We start from the raw sequence: 16,035 nt of genomic DNA, 5'->3' as shown, positions 1-16,035 counted from the left end.
ACAAGAGTCCTAGCTTTGGAGCCGAGCATAAAAACAGCCTCAGAAGGTCCTGACTGAGACGAGACAGGACACACTGAATAGAGCAGAGACTGACGCTAAGGCGGCAGGCTGGCAGGCTGTTTCAAGAGATAAAGGAGACATTTCAAATAACTGAGGAAGGCTAAAGAAGTAACTGCATTTAGGAGTCCAAGTTAACTGCAGGGTTTTGAGACTGGACGGCTGGTGATGGCAGGGTACATTTATTATGGAGGAGGGGAAGTCACTGCGGGGAGAGGTAGGTTTCTTTCCTAGGAGAATTTCCACCTTTCTAGGAGATTCCAGGTGACAGAAAGCTATCAAGGGAGGAATACCAGGCAGTCAATACTGTGTTTACCTTACATTACAGCATAGTCTTCAAAATAATTGAAACCATGAGGATGAGAGAATGTAGCTAAAATAAGGAATGCATCTTAAGGAATGTTCACCACTAGGTATGGCAGATAGAAAGTTGAAGAAAACAGAGGACTAGCTGGCCGGATCAGAAACAACTTAGAAAATCAAAGTCAAAACAACAAAATATTTCATGGAGGAGGTAGCCAGGAGTACCAGGTGTAAGGAGGAGGAGCCAAAGGGATAAGGAACCAAAAAATGTATTAAGTTTCTGTAATTAGTCTGTATGTGCAAATACAAAGAGATCAGGGAAGATATCCCAATAAACACTACAATCATTCAGTCACGGACCACACACTACATTATGGGCGAGGACACATTTTCAGAGGTGAGTATCTTCAGTCTACATTCCTCAAACGTCTTCTGGACCTTAATCTGTAGGGTGGACTTAAGGCTGATAACCGTGATAACCTTGTTGTCCCTGAAAGTCTTAGGGCAATTTTGTTTGTTGAAATTGTGGTCCAGACGAATGTACTACATTAGTAAACAAAAAAGGTAATAAAATTAAATAATTAAAAAGCATTTTGTGTAATGGGGTTTGTAGGGGGACTTGGTGAAGGGGGGAGTCTAGTAAACATAACGTTCCTCATGTAATTATAGATTAATGATACCAAAATTTAAAAAAAGCATTTTGCAGTAACAATACTACTAGCAATAGCAAGTATTAACGAAGCTCTTAGTACCATTCAAAAGAAGTTAAATCGTCCTCACTCATCAGACGTACCACATAAAAAATAGGAACAGGAAGTTACACGCGCACAGAAAGGCCCAGCAGCTGTAAGAACGCGATATATTGCGCTTCCTGACATTTGTGGGGCCTAGTTCTCAAACATACCAGTGTAAGGAAGAGAACTTCAGCACTCTGCTCTGAAAAAAAGAGGGTAACATCTAGTCTTCTGAAAAGACTCCGCTCTGGATTTATTCCGTTTAACAGGTAGATACACAACATCAAGCTCGGCACTGCACGGTAAACACCAAATGTTCATTTCTGAGTGGGTTTAGCCACTTCTGACATGCCACATCTCACGTATTACTCTTAATCTTCCTTTACTTACAGAAACTTAAGACTCTACAGGAAGGTATGAAGAAAATAAAAACTACTCTTTAATCCCATCAGACAGAAATGAAGTCTTTCTCCTTACAATATTTCCCAAAGAATTCTCACTTTCATTTGTACACAAAAAGGACGATCTCATCTTAGCCAGAACACAAACTCTTCTAAACTTTAGTCTGTTGTCATCCCCCCACCCCCAAACACATCACAGCAATGTCCTTTTTGCCAATACAGATTGGCATCATCCTTGTTAATGGCTGCACTAGTAGTTGACTGGCTAGAACACAATTAATACCCCTAGTGAAGGAACATGTGGTTTGCTATCAAGTTTTTTTATCAGAAGTAATGCTAGAAAATCCTTACATGTACATCTTTTTGAGCTTGTCTGACTTTTTTGGAGGGATAAATTCCTAGAGGTGGAATTCTTAGATCAAAGGATATGGGGATGGGGAGAGGTATTCATGAGATGTCCATGTCTCTAACAGTGACAACAGCATGGCCTTTAGGGGGCAAGGTAGGACTGGGTAGTTAGGATGGCGATTTCAATAAAAGCAGTAGTAAATAAACTCCTGAGCAAAACACGCAAGTGATATATGCACACTCCCATATCAGAACGACAGCCATCAGTCCAACTCATCAAATTGTATACATTAAATATTTGCCATTTTTAGAATGTCAATTATACCTCAACAAAGCTCTTTTCAAGAAAAACTACCATCACCAAAAACCATATCTCAGTATCATTATATTGCTTCTACAATTTGAAATGTTAAATGACCTTTCCTATTCCCTACAGATACAGTTATTCTGATGTTGGAAGATGACATTTCTAAAATATTTCCTTGATTTCTGAAAGTCAAATTTTAGTGTTAAAGCCTTGTGAATAAATAAAAAACAATGAATTACATACTTTGAATTTCATGATATGTGAATTTTAAGTCTACAATTTGATGTGACACAGGGAATTTCTCTAGGGTGAGATCAAGTAGGGATGAAGAACATAAAAGAAAAAGAAAATTATTTCCTAAACCAATGGAAGAAAGAGATCCTTCAGTATTTTTAAAAAGAAAAAAAATCACCAAAGATTTAATTGAGAATAATTTAATAGGTAGAATGAAAACTATTTATGCCAAAATAGCCAGATCTAAGTCAAAACTATGAGTATCGTGTAAATTACCTTAGGCAATCCAATCTCATCCATGGCATTCAACCACTGAATCACATTATCAGTGTGTCTGAAGTGGAGGCCAGTTGCCTAGAACAAAGAAAGACCATGAGGCACTGTTGGCAATATTGAAAACAAATACTAAGAACTCTCCCTGCAAAAGTTCCCCTGTGAAATTTTACATGGTCCCCTTAAACTTAAGGTCTACCTGCAGCATTATGTTCACAGTCTGATCCCAAAAAACCAAATTGACATCTCAGCTCCTCTCACTTAAGAACCACCTGGAGGCTCTTCCCTATGTACAGGGTGCTCAACAGAACATGGTCTTTGGAATGAAATTATCTTGGACTCAGTTCCTGGCTTGGTCATTACTAGTGACACTGGGCAAGTCACTTCACCCTTTGACTCTGAGCTTCCACATCTGTAATGCTGACTTTATATGGATGTTGTAAAGACTAAATGAAAAGATGTCCATAAAGTACTCCATGTAGTGTCTGGAGGATAGAAGATATTCACTCAATGCCAGATTATTAACTATATCAATCAGGGTTTTCATACTATACATACAAACATCCCCCTCTACACCTCTATGTCTATTAAGAAGGGCACTGTTTTATTGTTACCACAGTCCCCACTCTTCTAATGTCTTGCTATTCTGTCACACATTTTGTAGACTCTCAACAGAACAGTGCCAGAGCTGTCTTCAGAATAACCACTTATTTAAAATTCAATATATAAACCTTTGCGTTTTGATTAAGAAAACTTTCTATCTGGGATACTGATTTTGGCTTAGGACCTACAGGTTCCTTGTTTCCTTTGAATCTAAATATAAAGCATAAAAACCTCTTTTGATTCTGTCTTCATCCTCAGCTCATTGTTGACTTCTGGCCCAATTCCTGTAACTGACCGCTCTAACACAGGCACTGGGTTTGCGATCTTCCACTGTCATTTATACTCATCCTTTTTCAACTAAGAGCTCATAGGCAAGCTTCCCACAGAAGCTCTGCACACAGAACTGGATCCTTGTCAACATCCCAATTTAATTAAGCAGTCTTCTTTTTTAAGGTCTTGGGTCACAAGAATCAAACCCTTTCACTTACCTCAATTTTCTGAAATTGGATCCCTTTCCCATTTTACCTTGAAGTCTAATATCACAGGGTGATCTTTTTTCCCTCAAGTTGCTATTGCTTTCAATTTGCCAACAAATCTCAGCACTTGGTTAAAATCAGACTTAAAACAGTGATTACCCTGGTTACCTCCTCTACCTAAGAAATAAAAAATTCATCAAGTACCATGAAAATTTCTAGATACACACCATAGTCAGAACTGTACCAGAGATACAGACAGCTAACTTTTTCTTACTATTAAATCTTGACTTTACATTATTTTCTCCACTGTTCCTGGGATTATATTTTGTTGGGCCAAACACTCTCACACATATTTCTCCGTAACTGTTGCACAGGATAAAGTATGCTGCCCTTCTCTCTCCAATGTATGGACATTTCAGCACCAAGCAAGGAAGGACTCACCTTGTATCTGGTCTGCTCTCGATCATAGATTTTCTTCAGGGACACCACTTTGGGAGAGAAGAAGTTTCCTAGTTTGGCAAGGTAGACCCCATTTCTAAGTCCCTCCTCCAGTTCTGTGGTAGGAGGCAGATCTTCCCCAAGGCATGCTTCCATCCACCTGCACAAAAGAAGAGAAGACGTGAGAAACGAGGGAAGCCTGAGCTGTTCCTTAGAGATGTTGAGCTTAATGTCCATTTTCCTTGAAGAAGTTTAAGTTAAACATAAGCAATCCTCTTTTAAGACCCAATTTCACATAATCCTTGTCCTGGCCCTGCTAGATCCCAGAGGCAGGGAACTTAGGAAAGTTCCTAAGCATAAATGCCACTCTCTTCTCTACCCTGCTTTTCCTCTCCAGCAGCAGCTGAAACAGCTGCTGGTCCCCAGGCCCTGACTACCCGATGAATCCCAGGCGCTTTCCCTCAGTCCTGAAGTTACTCCTTAGAACTCCTAAGAAAAACCATTTGTGATTGAAGCCCCCATCTCAACTGTTCAGAAATTTGTATTTACTGAAGTTTTTCCAGTTTCAGACTTCAGAACTTCTAGCTGCAGATTCTAAGGTTGTTCTGAGGTCACCAAAATAGTCAATTATCTCAGCTAAAATACTTCAGAAAACTCCAGTGGAAGGAAGGAATTCCTAAGTCTCTTTCACAGTGGGGGAGGAAGATGCAAAGGGGAAAGGAAGGGAAAACTGTGTTTTCTCCCTCACATGCCTCTTACAAGATTGCATATCAAGATAAGCCCAAGATAAAACAAAGCAAAGTTTATTTGCATGACTTGTATTTTCTACCTACACAAATAAAGGTACACAGGTAACACAGGTACCTAAAAATCACTTAGGAAAATGCTTTTAAACCATTTTTTGAGTCACAGAATTCTTTGAATCTAAGGAAAGCTATAGATAGATCTTTCCCCAGAAAAATGTACACATATAGCTGACCTTTGAACATGGGTTTAATCTGTGCAGCTCCACTTATAAGCAGATAAGATTTTTTCAATAAATATACTGGAAAAATTTTTTGAGATTTGCAACAATTTGGAAAACATTTTCCTTACTTTACTTTATACTTTGTAAAAATACAGTATATAATAAATATAACATATAAAATACATGTTAATCAACTGCTTACGTTATCAGTAAGTCTTCCAGTCAACAGTACGCTATTAGTAGTTAAGTTTTTGGGTAAGTCTAAAGTTATACGTGGATTTTCAACTGCTCAGGCTGGTTGGCCACCCAGCTTATTCAAGGGTCAAGTGTACTTAAATATGTTAACTTCAGAGATTTCATTGGCCCCAGATTAAAAACTCCTAACTAAAAATTATTCTACTCAAATTTTACAGGGCTGAAATTATCCCCACATTCTTCACCATACTAGAAAAAAGAAAACCTCCCCAACCATAGATGTTTCCTGGTCTGTTTCACTAGAGACAAACCTTTGAAAAGCTGAATTTAAAAAAAAAAAAATCCAAAGATACAGCAGACTGAAGTAAAAACTGGATTTATTTTCAAATAAGACAACATAAAAATGAAACATAATGTTCACTGATACACAGAAGTTCAAATTAAAAGGCAAATAAAACTGGAAGAAACATTTAAGTATGCCATATTTTACACGTACATACACACACATACACACACACACACATACAATCTATGAAAATTTATATGAAGACTAACAAACCAATAGAAAAACAGACCAAATAATATGTAAATGTATTTACAGTCCCATGTATATATTTTCATATAATTTATATTAATAGAATTCCTTGAAAGATATATAAATCTTGAATTTATCATACTTTAATAATTCAGAATAAAATTTCTTGTATTAATTCTACCCTTTCAAACTGATACTGCTCAGAATCTTTAAAAAATGATTCCTGTTTTTCTCAAGTTTTCTAGAATAGTCACTCAACCTCACTTTCAAATCTACTCTACTTTTAAAGCAGCTAGCATACTGTCTGACACACAGTAGGTACTTAAATAAGTACTGGCTGAATATATGAATGGGCCAGAGAATTCTCTGGGTATTTCCTATGCCTAACAATAATTACTCTTCTCCTCTGGCTTTTCTTTCAGCAGAATTTAAATGTGTGTGTTGGGGGTGGACAACAAATGAGTTTCCCAGAAGAGTTGCCATGGTAACTAAATTAGATACCAATTTGTAACAGCTACGAAATCCAAAATATACCTCTGCAGGAGCCTGAAGACCAGAAAGGCAATATGAAAAGGATGTATGTCGTTGGCATGGAAAATAGTTGTAGTCCAAGGACACATTTCATATAATCATCCCTCCAGTAATATTTTACTGCTAAACAGAATATGGCAGATGGCTCCTGGCAACCCCAGCTCTCAGGGGACAGCCTAACTTGTGTTCTCATTAACAGGGACAAACCTACAACAACTCTAGTCTAGGCCCAAAACAGCCTTCTACCATGTAATAGTATGAAGAAAAAACTATGTATTTTCTCCTCAAAACGAGGTAACACGTTGGGAAGACGATGGATGAGCAGCACAGCGGGTGCCTCTGCCCTGACTCACAGCCAGTTACCAAAGCTGGCTGGGTTCCCCTCTTCTCTGAGACGACTAGATTAAAATCACAGTGAAAGGAGGGACCGCAGTGGATCCCCTACAATCTTTCATTTTTGCCTCCCCTAGTCTAACTGCTATAAAACAGCCCTAGTTAACAGCTAGACTTGAGTTTTCTACGGTGGAATGATTACCTTGCACATTACACAACTGTCAGGTTGGAGGAAGAAAAGCAAATTGTGATATGGTGAAAAGGGATAATCAGAGACAGAAAGCTAGAATAAACAGGCAAAATACAAAAGTATCTCTAAACAACCACCCCGAATGCAGAGCTGTGCTCCAAGTTATCATGTGTGTGGCTTACCCTGCATCCTAAGCTCGGGTTCACAACAGAGTGTCACCTGGTTTGTTTACAAGAATAAGTAAAATTAGGACCAAACTGCTTTGAGAAATTAGCAGCATTAAGTAGGGTGCTGTGTTACTATAACTTAATATTAGCAGAACTTTATATTCTACTATAATTCCAAAAAGATACAAGAAATCCTCTTTTCTGTGCTCTTCAGCCCATCTGAGATCTTGCTCTCTGCCACTAAATCACAGAATCACAAACTGTGAGAGCCAGGAACTTGATGCACTTCTAAGGCAAATGCCTTTTTTTCATCCACCCCGGATATAATACATACACAGAGTTCTCATCTTATATTTTCCATGCTATTATATAGTTTCTAAAGACCCGAATTTACACCAAGTACTTAATCAGTTCATGTGTGTTGGCCATTTATGTCATTTCTAAATGTTTTCAACCATTAAATAATACTGCAAGGACCATCTTTGTGCAGTGTTCTTCTGTATTTAAAACTAATTCCTGTCCCTTGGCCCCGCCCGCCCCGAGAGGTCAGCGGGAGGCGTCACGCGCGGCCTGGCGGCGGGCACATCAAGGGCCGGGGTCGGCCTTCTCCAGCTCCGAGCCCTGGGGTCCGGGAGGGACCCGGCAGTCCCGCACCCCGCTCTCGGCCCGCCCGCCCGCGCCGCAGGCCCCGTCCGGGCCGGCTCCCTGCCAAAGCGAAGTAATGCCACCAGGAAGAAATGAGAGATACAGACCTCCTGCTCCACTTCCAGAAGGGAGGGTTTTGCATGATGGGGAAGGAAACCAATGGGTGCTGGGCAAGATGATTGGATCTGGAGGATTTGGACTGATATACTTAGCTTTCCCCATGAATAAACCAGAAAAAGATGCAAGACATGTAATAAAAGTGGAATATCAAGAAAATGGCCCGTTATTTTCAGAACTTGAATTTTATCAAAGAGTTGCAAAAAGAGACTGTATCAAAAAATGGATAGAACTCAAACAACTTGATTATTTAGGAATTCCACTGTTTTATGGATCTGGTCTTACTGAATTCAAGGGAAGAAGTTACAGATTTATGGTAATGGAAAGACTAGGAAAAGATTTGCAGAAGATCTCAGACCAGAATGGTACTTTTAAAAAGTCAACTGTCCTGCAGCTAGGTATCCGAATGTTGGATGTACTGGAATTTATACATGAAAATGAGTATGTTCATGGTGATATAAAGGCAGCAAATCTACTTTTGGGTTACAGAAATCCAGATCAGGTTTATCTTGCAGATTATGGACTTGCCTACAGATATTGTCCTAATGGGAACCACAAACACTATCAGGAAAATCCTAGGAAAGGCCATAACGGGACAATAGAGTTTACCAGCTTGGATGCCCACAAGGGAGTAGCTCTGTCCAGACGAAGTGACCTTGAAATCCTTGGCTACTGCCTGCTGCGGTGGTTATGTGGGAAACTGCCCTGGGAAGGGAACCTGAAGGACCCTGTGGCTGTTCAGACTGCTAACACAAAGTACAGCTTTTCAAGTATTCCATCATGTACAGCAACAGGTCTGAAGGGATACATTAAAGGGAGTTAATATCCTAGAGAAGACTGTCATTCACCCAAGAGGATAACCAAAGCAAATTTCTTAAATATGAAAAATGTTTAAAAAACCAGTTTACCAACATAAATTCCATTAAATTAACACCTATGAAATCACATGTACATAAGTTGTAATGTAAAATATAAAGTGAAATATTTGTTCCTCTACATGGTGTTTTCTAAAGTTTATATTCTAGGTGGTGGTATTTTCAAGGAAGAATATTTTCAAATTAGCATTATGGAAGTATATGGAGGCAGTCTGAGCTTGGTGTGATTCATATTAACTGTGCAAAGCAGAAATGTGAAATGGGACAAATAAGGCTTACGTTTTTCAAGTGAAAACAACATACCTCCTTTTTAATCCTGTATCTTGGAGGGAGTATATTTTGTTTCTTAAGGAACAAAATTTTTATATGAGGTCTTTATAAATGAGAATCTTGCAGCCACGTAAACATTTTCAATATTCATACTCAATGTTTATCACCTAGAATCTGTTAGCATGAGAATTAGGTCAGACTGAGTATAGAATATGTTACTATTTTACCATTTTTTCATCAATCAGGCCAAAGAAAAAGTCAATTGCATGTAGCATAGAATTTTCAGTTTTTCATTATATACCAAGATATGCGTAACAGTAGTTATCCACAGATATATCACAACTAGGAAAGGCAGCTATGTTTTAAGTAGGGCAAGTCACAACAGAACTTTACAAAAGGAATAACTGCTCCCTAGAAATCAATCTTCAAATTCAGTGTAGCATCAGTTCTTTACAGAGAGAAAGGCTAGCCTGCAGATGCAGAATAATAGACTACATTTTTAAATACTGACATACATTATATGAAATATTTCTCCACATGGAATCTTGATCCTCCTAGCCCCTCTTTTAAAACTAACACATTTATATAAGTGAATATTAGAACAATCTAATCAGTTATTTACTGCAGTAATTGGTGTGCCCATATTAACCCTCATGTAACTGACATTTTTCAATAAATGGGTCAAGTCAAAGCATAGTAATCGGTACATATAAACAGTCTCATATCCAATTTTTCTCCTCAATTTAATTTGAATAATGTACTTTATTTTAAAAACTAGCATTTTAATTCTAATGATTGTGTCTATTTTTTTTTACTAAGACTAATACAATTTTAGCCCTGTTAACATGCATATATAGATGTATTCATTGTAGATATTTAATGAATATGCCCAAACAATAAGACATCATGTATAATAGTAAAATGTAGTGCTAATAAACACAACCTCCATTAAAAAATAAATAAATAAATAAACTAATTCCTAAGGAGAGGTCCTCAGAAGTATAACTCCAAAATTAAAACTTACAGACATTAAAAAAAATGTTATTGCCCAAAAGCTTATCCAAAGGCTGGACCTATTTGCACAACACCCTCATTTTATGAATAGGAGTAAGGTCCACCCAAGGTCACCTTTGGATAAGGTCTATCTGTCCTTTTTTGCCACCTAGCCAGTGCAAAGACAGAATAACAGGAAGATGGAAACAACCTGAGTGTCCATCAGCAGATGAACGGATAGAGAGGTGGTGTACAGTGGAATATTATTCAGCCATGAGAAAGTAGGAAATCCTGTCATCTGTGACAACACAGATGGCCTTGAGGGCATGATACTAAGTGAAAGAAGCCAGGCCAAGAAAGACAAATACTGCACAGTGTCACTTAGACATAGAATCTTCAAAAAAAAAAAAAAAAACCTCATAGAAAAGTGATTTCAGGAAGTAAGGGGCAGGGGAAACAGGAAAATGTTGGTAAAAGGGTACAAACTTTCAGCCACTAAGATTAATTAGGTCTGAGGATCTAACATAAAACATGATAACTATAGTTGATAACACTGTATTTTATTAAGTGAAATTTGTTAAAAGAGAACTTAAATGTTCTCACCAAAAAAAGAAGATAAAGATGTTTTAAGTAACTAGGTGGGGGGAAATCCTTTCACAATGTATACATATAACTGATATACAGTTAAAATATCTTAAATTGTATGCATTAACTGTATCTCAATAAAGCTGAAATAAAAAATATACATATATAAATCTATTCCCAAAAGAAAAATCATTGGCCAAAACAACTTTTTACTAATTCTCACGTTCAACACTTTCTTAACCATAGTCACAAAATTCCACGCATGGAAAGCTCATTCGCGTTCTTGGAGCCTACGGCTGCCCCTCTGCCCCTCTCCCTCCCTCCCCCACTCCGTCCCCAACGCCTGGGAGCTCCTGGGACATCTCCACCCAATCACAAGCCGGCTGAGCCTCACCGCTGCTGCTCACAGGGAACCAAACATTCAAATGAGCCTATTTCATGTGTGGATTCTAGCAGCCAGAAAGTTATTAATCTGGCACCAGTTCCCCACTAGTGGCTAAGCTGCCTTCTGAAGCAAGACAACACATGGAATTAAAAATATAATGTGACCAGTGCTGACCAAAGTCTTTAAAAGACCTGGATATATCCTTCCTCTATCATTTATCAAGACAGCAAGCCACTTAACCAGTTTCTTCATTTGTCAAAAGGTAGTAACAATAATGCCCAAGTAGGTCTGTTGTTGAGGATTAAAGACCGCACGTGAAGTGCAGAGCTAGCACAGTGCTCGGCTGGCTGTTTTAAAAAATAGCTGTGCTTTTCCTCCTCGTCCCTCGTGTGACGAGTTACATGCTGACGCTTGGGTAAGTAAAATGATTCCAGGCCCTTCGAGTCCTCTTCGTAAAGAGAACGGCACCTACCTCAAAGGATGGTTGTGAGGATTAAGAGATTATATATGTGAGGAACGGTGCCTGGATAGAGCAAGCACCCAAGATGTTAGTGTCCTCAAGTACACTCAAGATGGCACTGCTCACACTGTCAGACATGACCCCAGGCCCTCACAGCTTCCTCGCTCATCTCTCAACATTCTGCAACCGCACCCTATGTTGCAGGCATGTTCTAACTAGCCTGAAATGGACAAGACTATCCCCTTCTTCATTCTGAACACTCTATAACCACAAACAAAGCCTCAGATTATTTTATCACTCTTGCAATCAACAAAAAATATTACTTTCTTCCAAATATGCAGCTGCTGACCCCTATCTCTGTAAGTCTGTATAAGACTCATTACCTGCACTCATCTCCACTGTATTTCTTCATGTATGACTTGGCCCATAATCCCTAATGTCGGCATCTTTTGGGGTCCTAATTCTTTTACCCCAAAATGTTAACTTCTCTACCAACTTCACATCACCCACAAATAGTAAAGGGTTTTAAAGAGTGAAGAGGAGTTTACAAATAGCCAAGGAGGCATGAGAAAACAGGGTGGGTTAAGGGGTAGCTGAGCCCTGCCACTTCTAGAAGGTACAGCGCAGGGGCCCAATGGGAGGAGAGAATGAAAGGTCAGCAGGCTCGGTTGTGGCAAGGCTTGTTTGTCAAGCTAAGAAACCTTTCTTTCACCCTAGGCATGGAACCACTGAAGGATTTTAAGAGGGGGATGACCTCATCAGGTCTATGTTTCAGAAAATAACTTTGGCAATACTGTGAGGTTTTTAATTTTTTCTTCAAATATTTCTACAAGTATAATCGCTTAAAAAAGCAAGTTCTGAGGCTATCCTACCAGGTGGTGACATCAGCACACCTTACCTGTGATCAGGACTCCCAGTGACGGCCGCAGCCACAGCCACAGCCACAATAAAACCCAGCAACAAAATTCGTTATTTCTTTCAATTGTGAGAGAAATCGAGAGTAGAGTTCTGAGTTCTTCCTCTCACAGGGATATAAATTTTCAACACTTTGTCCTCTTCAAGTTTAAGCCCATAACTGCATTAGCAAATCTGATGCAAAGGAAAACTATTTTTTTTTAAGTGACATCAGGTCTGAAACCCAACTAATAAACCAAAAAATAATTAACACTTGAACGCTTCATTTTCAATATAAATAATACCAAAAAAATCTCTAAAACCATGTGGCAGATATTAAGCCAAGTACTGTGCATGAATTCTCATTTGATCCTTGCAAAAACCCCATAAGGTTAAGTAGTCGTATTATTCTTATTTTACACATAAGGAAACCATGGGCTTCTGAAAGTAAAATTTTAATAAGTAAAATAACCCGTCCAAGATACCCAGCTAGTAGATGTCTGACCTCACACTTCAAGATGCTGGGATTCTAAAACCCAATCTCCATTGCTACAATATACTGCCTCCTTTAAACACAGCAACACCTACCAACTACTAAACACCCACAAACAAAAGCCCGGTTCTGAAGCATCAGGCACCACATACAACCTGTACCTCACTGACAACCCTTACTCTATCAAGCACAAAGACAGGGGCATATTAAATATTAAACACCAGTGAACTTGATACAACTGGTGTGAAAAATGAGTGGTTATGTAAAAGCCCATCTTTAATATAATTACACAATTCTTATATACCTCTCATTTTTAGCCTATTTTTATAAAACTTTGTTTTATACATGTCTTAAATCAGTTATCAAAAAATTACCTACTGTCAGTTACGTATCCATTCAGGAAACATTTCTAATGGACCACTCAGTGCAACATTTTCAGTGGCATAAAATGTGCTAAATACCTGTCCCCACCTTCAAGATCACCCTCTAGGAATAGAGATGTTTAAACACTAGCTTTAAAAGAAGATAACTGAGCTAGTCTTTGTAATATAAATTGTATTTATAGAGGTGAGAAATGAAAATGGAGACAGTTAAGACAAACGAAACAGCATAGACAAACAGCAAAAAGGTGTGCAAACAAATGGCATGTTTAGGGAATGACAAATCTTTGTGGGAGAGGAGTAGGTGGAGACAGAGCTGGATCATTTTAATCTGCAGGCAATGGGAACCATCAGTTTTCAACAGAAGAGTGTCATGGTCAGATCTGAGACTTAGAACCTTAACTAGGATAGGAGTATGGAAAACAGCTTCAAGAAATATCCAGCAACTATTTCAGGAATTCAGGTGAGAGGTATTAAGGTCTTCAACGGACGCAATGGTGGAAACAGAAAGAATGATGAGTAATTAAAGGAAGGTTGACCCAATTTGTCAGTCTGTGAGCCGGCTGGGCGTGGGGATTAGGAGGGCATTAGGGAAGATGAAGGCTTTACAGACAACGGGAAAAGAAGGGAAAAAAATTAAACTTAGTTCCTCACCTCGTATTTTGCTACTGACATTAAACATCAAATAGATTAGAGACTTTTTAAATAATAAAAGGAGAAAAAATACAGGTGAGTGGTTGTATAATCTTGCAATGGGAAAAGCCTTTCCAAACTACGGAGGCAGAAATCATAAAGGAAGAGGAAAATAAATTGGCTACATAAAAAGCAGTTAATCTTCTATAAGGCAATTTCTAAAGACTTAAAATTTAAAAAGAAAGATAAACTGGATGGAAAATTTACATCTAACAAGGAACTAATGATCTCCAATAATCTGTACATGTGTATATATAGATTTTAAATTGTTGAAATAAATAGACAAATGTTTCCCTATAAAAATGGACTAGAAACATAACAGGCAATTTACAAAAGAATATAAATGGCCAGTAACTTATAGGACAAAATCTTAATCTCACTACTAATCAAAGAAACGCAAATTAAATAATAATACCATTTTCAGCTATCAGACTAGCAAAGATAAAGAATAATAACTTATTATTCTCCAGTGTGTGGGGAAACCCCACATTCTCACACTGTTCCAGAAAAAAATCTGGCAATTTGTACTATCTATAGTAAATTTGCAGAAACTTTTCTATAAAAGGAAAAAGGTTGTTTTATTTTTAAAAGATGATTTGGTGACTTGTGGCATGGATGACTAAATAAAAGATGATGCCATTCAACAAGGCTGGGGACACTAGCTGAAGCAGGCAGAATGATAATTTCAGGCCTGAAACAAGTTCAGCTTGAAATGTCCAAGGGACATGCAAGTAGGGCCCTCCTGCAGGAGTCTGGAAATTCAAGTCTCAAAAACACAGGAGAGAGACCAGGTTGGACCCAGAGGCACCATAGGAGTGGATGAGCTGACCAGAGAAAAAGATTACAGAGAAAAACTTAAAAGGTCAAGGACTGTGCCTCAGAGAACACCAACCTTCCAGAGGTGAATAATAAAGATAAAGAACAGTCACTATAGTAAAATGAGAACCATGAGAGAATCACATGATGGCAATTCAGGAAGGAAAGGTTTTCAGGAAGCTGGGAGAGGTCACCAACTTCAAATGCTGCAGAGAGGTGGGTGGCAAAGAGAAAAAGGATACGGCAACTCAGGAAGGTCATCTGTGAGCCCGATAAAGGGAGCCTCAGTGAAGTGGGGAGGCAGGAAGACTCGGATTCCTGTCACTAGAAAACTAGCTAGAAGTGGGGAAGTAGGGATGGCAAACGTAGATTTGTTTTTCAAGAAGTTTAAGAAGGGAAGAAGAGAAATTAGGGAAATGGGGAGTTAGTCTTGAGGTGGTAGCATGTCCAGGGAAGGTGTGTCTGTGTGTCTGTCTCTCACTCTCCATGACTGAAGAAGAGGCACCTCTTGGCAGCCTGCAAGAACAGAACAGTGAAGGAGGGACTAAAGACACAGAAATAAAGAATCAAAGAAGCAAGGTTCTGAAGAGCACGGGATAGCTAGCTCTGGAAAGGAACATACGCACTTCTTCCTTGAGAAAAGACGGAAGGAAATACGAATGACATGTTACCCAGCTAACCTCTCTGAGCTTCAGGTTCCTGTCCACAAACCAGGAGTAGGAACAGCACCTATTCTCCTAAAACGGTTGTGAAGATTAACTGAGAGAGTGTACATCAGCTCTAGCAGGCTCTAAATAATGGTAGCTGTGTGTGTATATATGGGTGTGTGTGTGAGACAGCTGGATACAAGAAACAACCCTACTTCCAGAGACGAGACTGACACCCATTAACTTGTGAAATACCAACTGATAACATTTATCAAAGGGAGTATATACTTGGCCCTACCCATTCCACCAGCAAGCAAGACAAAGAAATGACTATTGGGGGAACTCTACTGTGGTAAGCCTTAAATTAAAACAAGCCCAGACCAAGAGCACATGGAGAAAAGAATCAGGGTAGAAATCTGAATTAGGGGTCTGTGAAGAGGAAACCAGTTGAACAAGTTTTGCAGAGCACATGACTTCAGTGGTTTCCCAGCTCTGTGCAATACAGAAGGGGAACAGACCAATGCCGGAACTGACTCCTCCAAACCACCGAGATTCAGTTCCTCCAGGAGCGCTCCTCTGGGACCACACCCAACTCGTACAGCAAACGCCCCCAATTGCCAGGGTTACTCGGTGCCAGAAACCTCCCAAGTTGGGCAGTCTTTCCTCACAATTAGTAATCTACTGAGCCAC

At 39.0% G+C, this 16,035-nt stretch overlaps 1 protein-coding gene and 1 pseudogene across 1 annotated transcript in view; one reads left to right on the top strand and one right to left on the bottom strand.

Moving 5' to 3' along the window:
* Positions 1-16,035, bottom strand: part of IQGAP1 (IQ motif containing GTPase activating protein 1) — a 90,937-nt gene that overhangs the window by 57,697 nt on the left and 17,205 nt on the right. The window contains exons 3-4 of the mRNA XM_073227103.1: positions 4,178-4,334; positions 2,661-2,738 (exon numbers count right to left, since the gene is read on the bottom strand). Of these exons, the coding sequence (XP_073083204.1) occupies positions 2,661-2,738; positions 4,178-4,334 (235 nt within the window). The remainder of the gene's footprint in view (positions 1-2,660; positions 2,739-4,177; positions 4,335-16,035) is intronic.
* Positions 5,926-10,868, top strand: LOC108403847 (serine/threonine-protein kinase VRK2 pseudogene; annotated as a pseudogene).

This window comes from Manis javanica, chromosome 18 (genome assembly GCF_040802235.1).
Source record: "Manis javanica isolate MJ-LG chromosome 18, MJ_LKY, whole genome shotgun sequence".
NCBI classification, from domain to species: domain Eukaryota; kingdom Metazoa; phylum Chordata; class Mammalia; order Pholidota; family Manidae; genus Manis; species Manis javanica.
Note: the sequence above shows the minus strand (reverse complement) of the source record. Positions and strands in the feature narration are given on the sequence as shown.